Source organism: Benincasa hispida, chromosome 8 (genome assembly GCF_027475165.1).
Source record: "Benincasa hispida cultivar pf3 chromosome 8, pf3_genome.v1.1, whole genome shotgun sequence".
Taxonomy (NCBI): domain Eukaryota; kingdom Viridiplantae; phylum Streptophyta; class Magnoliopsida; order Cucurbitales; family Cucurbitaceae; genus Benincasa; species Benincasa hispida.
In genome coordinates, this window is record NC_143485.1 from 14,491,949 (window position 1) to 14,503,715 (window position 11,767).

General features: G+C 29.2%; 1 protein-coding gene across 1 annotated transcript; it reads right to left on the reverse strand.

Annotated features, from left to right (window-relative positions):
- Positions 1-8,472: 8,472 nt before the first annotated feature.
- LOC120083608 (zinc finger protein ZAT11-like) lies at positions 8,473-9,149 on the reverse strand. The gene has a single exon (XM_039039430.2). The coding sequence runs from the start codon at positions 8,964-8,966 to the stop codon at positions 8,511-8,513; it is 456 nt and encodes a 151-aa protein (XP_038895358.1). The 5' UTR covers positions 8,967-9,149; the 3' UTR covers positions 8,473-8,510.
- Between the last annotated feature and the right edge of the window lie 2,618 nt (positions 9,150-11,767).

The window sequence follows — 11,767 nt, forward strand, 5'->3', positions numbered from 1 at the left end:
GAGTGCAACTATCGAACTATAGTGGCATGTCTTGGTAATTAACGAATATTGATTAATTTGGCCTAAAGAGTTTAGCCAATTAATCTCAAATCGTTGCAGCTCGTGATCTGTAGGTTCATGAGATCCCTCTACTAGCTTGTAAAATTATCTTGGATTAGTGAATAGAGTAGATTTGAAATGATGAGATTCGAAATTAGGGTTTTAAATTTGAAATGTTTAAATTCAATTAGGGTTTTCATTAACTGTATTCGATATAATTAAAACGTTTAATTTAATTGAAATTAAACGATATTGGAGAAATTAATATATTTAAGTATTGATTTAAATATTGAATTACATGAATATGATTCAGGTATTAATTAGGTGTTTAATTGATTTAATATTTGATATTAAATTATTATTATTTATATTAATTAATTAAATTAATTATTTAAATAAATCATTTTTCAAAATTAGAAATTCAGAATTGAATTAAAATTGATTTTGTGTAAATCAATTTTGATTTATTATTTTAAAAATGATTTTTTTTTAATTTTTAAAAAACTATATAGTGGATTAATCCAACTTAATCGAATATCTAAGCATTAACATTAATGCAATTTGAAGTGTCAAATTGTATTAATGTTAAGTGCTTGCATGAATTGATTATATAAAATGTTCAATTTTTCAGATTATTGAGACATGCAAACTCAATTCTCTGAAAAATTATGTAAAATCTCTCATGCTCAAACCCTCTCCTGAACTCACTCAAATCCAGCTCAAATTCAAAGATTCCACCTCTCAATCTGAGTTAGAGAAGGTTTTTGTGGTGGTTATGAGCTGATTTGAAGATCTAATTCGTGGAGGAAAGCAGGAATTGAAGAGATTAATCAAAGGTTATACTTCATGAAACCCTTCTTGAAATTTTATTTCAATACATGTTTTAAACTCAAATTAAGTGTAATTAGAGGGTTTATTAATTCCGATTTCTTCCACTGCATGTTAGATTACTCTAACAGACTTTATGTACGTTTTTAACTAAATTGGAGGGCAAGATGGAGATTGACCTGAAAAAAAGGAAAAAATGGACATTTATTTCTTCTCATTTTCCTTAGGCTTTTGGATTATTTTTTTTTTCAATGGAATTTAGTATTATTATTGGGTGTTTATAAATCATACTCATTTATATTTTACAATCATATTGTTTGATGGGTGAATTTAGATTTCTCAAGTATTATTATGTTTTGGAACATTCATATCCCCATAATAATTAGTTATGAATTTTGACCCTTTGCATATTTAATGAGAAAATTATATACAAGGAGATATTGGTTTAGGGAAATTTCAAGTACTTTTCCAAGTATCGCTATAGGAACATTGATATCATTTTAATATGTAAGTCTTTTTTTTTTCTTTTCTTTTAAATAGAAAAAGGAAAACAGGTAAAGTATTTCAAACTTCTAGAATAGAGGATAAATTTTCAAGCGTTTTAAACCTAAGAGTAGGAAAGAAAAGACTTCTAAGCATTATTTTACAAATTTGATTTTGTGAAAAATCAACTTGATGCATAACAAAGAGATAAGCACTAAGAAGAAAGAGATTTTGATTAAGGAAATAGAGATACACTTACGATTTTCACTTTTTCAATACTCACTCACTCTTTCTAAGTCCCTTGAGAAAAACGATATGATTGACCCATTTGAAAGGTCCAAAATGAAAAATACCCCGCTTTTCAAAATCTAAGATTTTTTATCCCTTAGCTTACATCATTTTCAAGGTATTTTACAAAATTGTCCCTATTTCTCTCTCTCTTCCTCTTTTATGTGTTTTCTTTTTTTCTTTTTCATTTCTTTTTCTTTTGTCTTGGTCTCTCTCGTTCTTCTTTTCTGTGTTCTTTTTTCTTCTAGCTCTCCTTCTTCTCTGTTCTTCTTCTTCTTCTCCTCTTCCTCTGGCGCGTACTTGTTCTTCATTCTTCTTCTTCTTTGGACTACAAGATCTTTCTTTGACAAACGAGGTCACGCGAGAGTGAGATCACGAGAGCGAGATACAAACGAGCGAGATTAGGGAATTTTGCGTGTGTGTGAGGGTTTATTTTGGTAATTTCTCCTGGTGTCGACGTCAGTAGAAGGTAAAAAAAAAACCTCATTTTTTTAAAAACGAAGCAGATCTCATTTTTTCACTCAATTTGAGTCATGCATACAAAAATCCCAAGTTTCTTTGAGTAATTTTTCTTTCTTTCTTATACGTGGGGACATTCCTCTTATTTATAGATGTGAGTTTCTTAGAATCTAAGCAAAAGGATTTTTCTAAGCCCTTCTTCAATTCTAAAATATTCTAGATATTTATTTGAATTACCATTATCCTTAGAGCTTGATGAAAGCCTATTATATTCCTATATTTTTTTGAGATATTTATTTAATTACATATCCAATGTAAATTTAAATGTCTAATTTATACAATTTAAAGTCATATTATAGATTCTTTAAAAAAAAGTCATATTGTAGATATTCCAACAAGTTGCTTCTAAAATAGTTATTGTTATGTTCTACTTTAACGTTTGTTATTGAAATGAATACCTTTAATTAACCATTCTAATATAAATTTGTAACGAAATTTGATTACAAATATCATCTTTTTGAAGTATTTTTCTCATTTTAAATTATAAGTTTTTTCTTCTTCTTTTTTTTTTTTTCATAAAAAAATTATACGTGAGAATTAGAGGCTAAAGCTAAAAAAAATTCATAAACAACCTTGGGGAGAGGGCATTAGAGATATCCCAACAATCATGGAAAAAAATCTAGTCCTAGCAATATGGGCTCTTCCATATCTTTTCCTATCAAGGGACATGTATCACCATTATACTTTTTTTTTTTTTTATTAAATTTTCACATGGCTCCACTTTTTACTTTTAAACAATATTTGCTTTTTTTTTCTTCAACTAATTTCAGATGAAGTTAAAAATATAATATTTTTTCAAACTATTGACAAAAATGGGATATATGGAAAAGTATTTTTAAAAATAGGTGGGAGTGGAAAGTATTGATAAAAGTAGGGTAGTGAAATCGTGTATGGGATACACGATTACCATGTGGCAAAATTGTGTATGAAGTATACGATTAATGTTTAATCCAGTCAGCACCACGTCGGTTGACTTGGTTGACCGGTCGCATGGAGACACGTGGACTGGGTCCACGATTTATTTTTTTTTCTTTTTTTTTATTTATTTTTTATTTTTTATAAATAGATTGACTTATTATTATTTTTTAATTGGAGATGTACAACAATATTAAAACTTTAGGACCGGGTCCACAAATTCCTTCATTATTAAATTTAACTATATATTTAATCTACAATGAAAACATAATTATTCTGCACTCTTATTAAAAAAAATATCATGATATTAAAGAAGATTTACAATTAGTTCTTTAATTTGAAAATAAAAGTTTACCTGAAATTTAAAGACGACTCCCCTGGCCCTTACCCCTCATGGTGGTTGTTTTCGTATCCCTCTAAATTAGGTTCACCCTGCTGTTGTTGTCGTCTACGACGAATACGTCTTTATCAACAAAAATGAGTCGTCTTATTTGTTGAATAATACCTTCTATGTTGACCAATATTTGCTTACACATTGAACCCAACTCTGGTAAGTTGTGCCGCACTAAATATTGTTGTACATCTCCGATAAAATTATTCTGTACAATGAAAAACATAAATATTAAACAATATTCATATCATATATATGGAAAATGTCTGATTTTAAATCTCTTACCATGCAGTAATAGTAAGCACAGTCAAGTGTGATAAATCGCCTCGTGATTGAATTGTACCAGGAAAAGTAGTCATCTGATACAGCTGGCCCATTTGTTGATTCTCTATGTACACAACGATCATGTCATCCATGGTTGTACTTACCTCTCAAATCAATCTGATGTAGTGCTGGAAGTGTATAGGACAATGAAGGTATCATTTTTCGTAGACCGAACTGTCTCAACACACGATATGGATGATGCCACTCTACTATATGGAAGCATATAAGAGGGCTAACGGTCAACCAAATGTCTTCACCATCACGACAGTAATCAAGTAGTGATGACCAAATCTGTTATGTGTATGACGTCCAATTAATTTGACAAAAAAAAAAAAAAAAGAAGAAGAAGAAGATAAGTATACATCCAAAATATTTTAAATATTCATTTATATGTACATTTGTTACCTGATTGTGCATCAATCTGTCAAATATTTTTCGGTACACGAGTAACATATTTGCTAACTGTTCAGAGGCAGCTAACACACCACTCCATCTAAAATTATAAAAAATACACTTAATTTATATTCTTATATAAAATGATAACGAAATAAATATATAAATGAAATAATATCTAGTACTAAATGGACTAGGATCTGGGGCCTGTAACTGGCCTTGTGGTGTTATAATTGGAAATCTATCATAAGCCCATACCTGTAGTAGTATCAGTGGCCCCACTATTTCCAACGCTTGTACATTGGTAGCCCGACAAAGTTCTCTATACAACCATGTAAGACATGCACCACCCCACGAGTACGTACCAGCATGCTCGAAATCAGATAGTAACGGGAGGAACATGAGATGCACTAGAGTATTTGACTTTTCAGCGAACAAAAATCCTCCAATAAACTACATAATGTATGCTCGTGCAAACCTACGTACGCTGATGTCATCAGCATCGGGAGGTAATTCTAGAAACTGGGACGCCAACCAAGGGATATACAATCTTGAGTTTTTCAGATCATCTAGTAGAATGCCTAAGAGCTCTTCACAGACATTCTTCCAATCATATTGTAGTGAAACTGTCAATGGTTGTCCGTCCACTCTGACCCAAACTGTATGGCAACATCCTGCAACATGATTGTACATTCCCCACAAGGCAGGTGAAATGTGTGGGTTTCTGGTCTCCAACGCTCAACTAGAGCAATAATGAAGTGCCAATCAAGCTGGATAAATCCAATTTGTGCAACCCCACCTACCTGTTCAACGTAGGGAATAATGTGTTGATCAAATGGGATAGTATGTTGTGCAAATGTCTCCCTTCTTCGAAAACTCAAAACTATTGTAGAAGAACTATCTTATACCGATTGTGAACGATGCATATTTTGTTGATATAGTTGTACAAGATTAGAAGGATCAGGCTCCATTACCTAAGAAGTTCAAATTACATTACATAATAAAATTTATCACATAAAAGATTCATAAAAAGTACATAAAAAGATACAATTACATGAAAAATAAATTCATTACATAAAAAGTACAATTACATAAAATGAAACTATTGCATAAAAAATATAAGTACATAAAAGATACAATTACATAAACAATACAAGTACATAAAATATACAATTACGTCGACGTGCCCGTAACCTCCATTCACAACCATCCCTCCATGATTTACATCTCACATACCAAAGATCTTGATTTGATTCCACTACAATAATCTCGTAGACCCTGTTTTTATATCCGACGACGGTACCAATTCAAGATCATGTTCTCCACTATTATTGTTTCCAAATAATTCATCAACTTCAACATCAATATCAATGTCTCCATCATTTCCAGGTTCAAGAATAACTAAATCTTCAGGATAAAAATATGTTCATATGAACCCAACAAAATCCAATTTCTAAGTTGATCTAAATATTATACATTTAAATCAACCTAAATCTAAGATCCATAAACTATACATTTAAATCAGCCCAAATCTAAGATTCATAAACTATACATTTAAATCAACCCAAATAAAAACAAAATAATATATACATGAATCATCATTTAATTCAACATGCAAACAAAATAGTATATATGTGAAGCAATCTTCATTTTTATAAACATATACATATATTTCTAGGTTCAACCCAATCATAAAAAAAAATAGTCCAACAAATAGGCCAACATAATCATAAAAAAATAACCGACAAACAAAATCTAATTTCTAAGTTCAACATATATCATGCAACCAAAATGATATATAGATGAAGATTATATATTTAAATCATGGATCTATAAACTATACATTTTCGAACTTGATCCTCATTTTTATAAACAAATACATATATTGAGAAAAATTAAAGAAAAAAACTTTACCTCAGTCAAAGAAAATACTTCGGATGAAGAAAATCCTTTGGTAGATCGACTCACGGTGACAGCAACAAAAGAAAATAAGGCAAAGTGGAGGTTTTTGGATGATGTTTGGACGGAGGAAGACGAAGGAAGATCGAAGTTTTTGGAGGAAAAAAGTTTCTGATGGAGGAAGAAGAAGAGCCATGGCGGTTTAATGGAGAAGGAGTCATGTACCCGGTACATGACTTAAAATAATCGTGTATCGGTACACGGTCAGGATCAACGGGCAAGGGCAATCGTGTACTGGGTACATGATTTAGAGCTAATCGTGTATCGGGTACACGATTCAGGCGTAATTGTGTACCGGAGACAATTAAAAAACCTATTTTTGTCAATCTTTTCAACCCTACCCTTTTTTGTTAATATATATTAAAATAACATTATTTTTTTAAAAAAATTCTCTTTTTCTTTCCATCTCTAATTTATATTATTTTTTATATACCTAATTTTAATTTATTCAATTTTCTCTTTTTTATATTTGATTTCTAATTCTTCACATTCCCGTGTATTTTTAATTTTCTTTTCTCACTCCCTTATTTGTATCTTCTTTACCAATTTCTTCATTATTTCATTTGAATGCAAAACGAAAAAAAAGTTGATTTTATTTATTCAGTCTCTAACAACCCTTTCTTCTCTAACAACCCATATATTAATTTTAACCTTTATTTTCAAACTAATTTCAACACTTCTAATCTCTATTCCTAGTTCTATTCTTTTTTTTTTTCACTATTATTTTAATTTATTTTGTGTACTTTTAAAATAAAACAAAGAAGAATAAAGATTTATTTTAACTTAATTATTATATTTATGTTATATTTGTAATTATGCTTAACCATTAGGATACTTTTTATTTGTAACCTTATATTTGAATAATTAATTTTTTTTCACAAACTAAATAAAAAAGTTATTAGAAAGAGAGTTTAATGTGCAAAGAATAAATTCCTAATCTAAACAAGCTAGATTAAATATTATCATCTTATTTTATCTTGATTTTTAATTTTATTTTGATAGGCTAAAATTCACTCTTAACAGAAAGAACGAATGAAGTAAAATAGTTGGAGTGCAAACCTTCAAACAAGGATTATGAAGTGTGAAACTGTGTTGAATTGACGGAGAAGAGACTAAAGAAGATGAAGATGAGAGTGTGAAATTGTTAAAATGAAATGAAAATAATGATGATATTGGTAAATAATATAAAAAATAAGAGAATGAGAAAAGAAAACTAAAAATAAAAATAAAAGAAATTGTGAAGAGTTAAAAGTCAAATATAATAAAAAGAAAATGAAATAAATCAAAATTAAACATATAAAAAAATAATATAAATTAAAGATGAAGAGAAAAAGTTATTAGTTGAAGAAAAAAGAGGCAAATACGGTTATTTAAAACTAAAGAGGGTGCCATGTAAAAATTTAATATAAAAAAAGTATAATGGTGACATATAGCACTTATGGACAGATAAGTGTGGAAGAGTCCATATTACACTTTTTAGTTTCTAACTTTTATGTTTATTTTCCTTTTGGTTCCTAAATTTAAAAATTACAATTTTACCTATAAATTTTTAATTTCATTTTCTTTTTGGTCCATGAGTTTCAAAATCTTACATTTTTAAGCCTTGAATTTTGAGTTAAAGTATTCATTTGGATCCTTAAATGGTTAAGTATTACTATTTTACACATTTACCCTTGAATTTTTGCTAATGATCACTATGGTACTTGACATTAATTTTTAGTTAATTAATTTATAATAATTATGATGTGAAAAATTCTAAATTAATTTTGGTAGTAATAAAAAATTAGTGAAAAATAATTTAATCATAATTATTTTAAATTAATCAATAGACATTAACACCAAGTAAAGTAAATATTTAATGAAAAATCAAGGTTAAAAATATAAATATTAAAATCTTATCAACCAAATATAAGTTAAACTCAAAAAAGTAAAATTATAATGTTCTAATATCTATGAACTAAATAGAAAGACAGAAGATGTGTTTTGTGTTTTTTCCTAAAATATTTATACCCCTTCAAATTTCTTGCTTTCTAGTGTTCCACAATTACCCTTAGATTTTAATTTAATGATTAATTAAATCATTATAAATATTAATTAATACAAATTTCTAAACATTCCATGATCAATTAAGGAGGAAAAAAAAAAAAATAACATAGCTTAATCAAGCTAAATTTTTTTATTATCAATCGAAGTTGGAATTTCAATTTCTATGCTCAACCATGGGTGAGGAGGGTGTTAAAAGAAAAAAAAAATCAAATGAAAAATAAATGATTCAATCTTCATGAATATAGAATATAATAAATGAATAAAGAATTGTTTCTTAAAAAAAAAAATAAAATCAAAACTCCTTAGGCCTTAAGAAAATAAATAATTAATTAAAACAATCTACAAAGGGAGTAGTCAACTGCAACTTCAAATTGTTCTCTATTGGCGTCAAGTTCAAATCCAACCCAAAACCCCTTTTCCCACACCCATCAGATTTTTCCACGACGGCGGCGGTGGTGGCTGTGGTGCGGTGGCGCCTCATGTGGCCGCCCAACGCTTGTCCCATCGGAAAATGAAGCCCACAAATCGGACATTCATGGGCCTTGGGCTTAGTTAATGGGCCGTTAGCGTCTTTGAAATTGGGCTTCTTGTGGCTGGCCCTATGTCCTCCCAAAGCTTGAAACGATGAAAATTCCCGATTACACGTTTTGCACACAAAAGCTTTGCCGGAATCCGCCGCCGGAGCACTACTCTTCCGCCATGGCTCCTCCACTTTGGACAACAACATCAAGCAATCTACCATATCTAAACCTTCAAATTCTCCTTCCCTTTCTCTCTTCATAAATTTTAGAGGCAAAAAAAAAAAGAAAAAAAAGAAGCTCTAATGGCTTAGGATCTTTCGAACGTACGAATAGTTGAGAATAATTCTAGATCTGAACTAAGACGAAGACAACTATTGTAGGAAGTTTAGTTTATTGAAACTATTGAATTTGGAATATGAGGAAGTGGGTAGGAAATGGAAATGGGAGTGGGAGTTGTGAGAAAGGTCTTTATAGAAAAAAGGTTGGATTTTGTGAAGGAAATGACGGATTTGTCCTTGAGATTAATGAGTGTATGTGGAGAGAGGTGAGAGGGAAGGGTAGGGGTAAATTTGGGTTTTCACGCCGCTTTAGATTCCACATTGCGTCACGGCGTAGATGAGCAAACTTGGGGGGAAAGTTGAGAAAGTACGAATAAAGTACGGTTTTGACTATTTATTTTCAAAATTTCTAATCTTCTAGATCAATTGTCGTGGAATTTTATTGGTCTAATAAGCAAAATATTTGACTCCAAAAATTAAAAATAAATAAAATAAATAGCAAAATAATTTATAAAGTTATCATCCATTTTTTTTTTTAAAGGACTAATGGGGTGAAATTTCTTGTTTAAGAAGAGAATAGAAGAGGGAGTAGGAAAAAAAAAATCCGCTTAAGCTAAATCGCCCGTTTATCGTTTATACTCCATTTGTCAAACTTTAACATGAAAGACTAATAAAATGAGTATCTAGTAAAATCGTGAAGAACATCGACGGTCATGAAGGGAAAAGACAAATGGTAGGACACTAACCGTTGCAAAATGTGAAGATTAAGAATGAAAATCGTATAACTTTCCCTTTCCACCCAAATTCTAGTATTTAAACATCTCCCGATGTTCAAATTTTCATACTTCTATTTAAAGAGTCAAATACAAAAATAGTTAGTATTCGATATAAATTTACATTTTAGGAAAATTGTTAGTATTTATGTGACAAAACTACCCCTCGCATAAGATTTTATTTATTTTTCTATCCATCTCAATCTCTATAATTAAGCAGATCTCCTGAATAAAATCAATACTTAAAATTAAACACCTACTTAATAAGATCTAACCAAACATAAAACTCTTACTACTCAAACATAAACAAAAATAGTAATAAACAAGAAAAAATTTCTAACTTTTCAATCCATTTACAGTTTCACAAACATGTAAATACAAAAAAAAAAAAAAAAAAAAAAAAAAAAGACTGATATTACTGTCAATAAATGTTGGTGTTTTAGATTATATACAAGAATCCTATTAGACATAGGATGTGCCTTATATGAAGTGTAGTAGAGTAAAGAAAGAAATCCACGAGATAGTTAGAAACACACTAATTAGTAATTATATTCATCTATGCCCAAACTAAATGATTCAAAATTAACAACATGAATGAATTTCATGGCATATGTACATATAAATAAATGTAAACTATACTGATCCTAAATTTTTCTGGGTATTCTTAAATATATACATACTCTCAAAAATATAAGACAAGAAACATCCGATTCGAATTCTAGTGTAGCCGAAGAGTAAGAAAAGATAAATTCAAGTGTTAGATAAAAAGACAAACAATTATTAATTTTATCCACTTATGCCCAAAGTCAATGACTCAATGCTTAATGTAGGAATAAATTTTATGACGTATATACAGATAAATACATATAAATTGAAGTCAATATTCAAGAAATTTGGAGGTTCTTGAGTATATAAGGAAACGTATAAGGAAAACACCATTTCTATGCAAAAAAAAAAAAACTATTATGAGTTTTCATACAAAATTAAAAGGTGATGGAAAAGTTAATGTCTGTCTTCATTAGCTTTATGAAACATACAATTTTGTACCTTCGAGAAAATCACTCAACTCCCATCATCACCACTCAACCCCATCATTTTGAATCCTTTTGCAAGACCATTCATCCAAAATTCCTAACCAAAACAAAAATTTTCACACCTTTTTCACGTGCATCCTCCTTCGTTGAGGTACATATACCTACAACTTTCATCCACCTACCACCTGCAACGCAATGATATAGAAATGATATAGAAATGTGCTAAGAACTCATTATTTAAATTGTCGATTTTGAATGGATGACTACAAAATTAAACAATGCATAACCAAACCTAGGAAAAAAAAAACATATATATACACGTAAGTAACAACTTTAAAAAATATGAATTGTTAATTCAATTGAGATTTAAATATTGAAATCTAGGAGGAATTACGTTCCAACAATATGATTAGAGATTTTATTAAATTAAAAGGAATTATCTTAAAATAATAAGATATATCAAGGAGACATACTAATTATACATAACATAGTCCAAACAAAATTTGTTTTCTTAATAACTACTCCAAAAAATAAACTAATAATTATTTAGTTGCTTAATGTATCTTTAGCTGTAAATATTAAGATATACCAAGGGTAAAAATGGGACTAATGAATTATACACAACAACCAAACGAGATTTGATAATTAAGAAAACAAAATATTAATTATTTATTCATCTAAAGATGATCTTTTGATAACAGAAAATAAAATCTAAAAATCAGTTGAGATGACTTGACTGTAATTACACGAATATAATAGGGGTATAATCGAAATTTGGTTGCCATTTTTGCAATATAATTTGTAAAATGGGCATTTCTCATTTTGGTGTCTTATTTGTAGATATTTCTTATAATTTCCCTATACACATATATATATATTTTGCATTAAAAAAAATATCTTCATCTCTTAATAAGTTGGATATAATTTTCAATGTAAACGTGAGAAAATGGGCAAACAAAAGTATGTGAAACAATTC

Excerpts from the sequence above, each read along its gene's own strand:
- LOC120083608 (XM_039039430.2), bottom strand. The coding sequence starts at position 8,966 with ATGAAGAGAGAAAGGGAAGGAGAATTTGAAGGTTTAGATATGGTAGAT.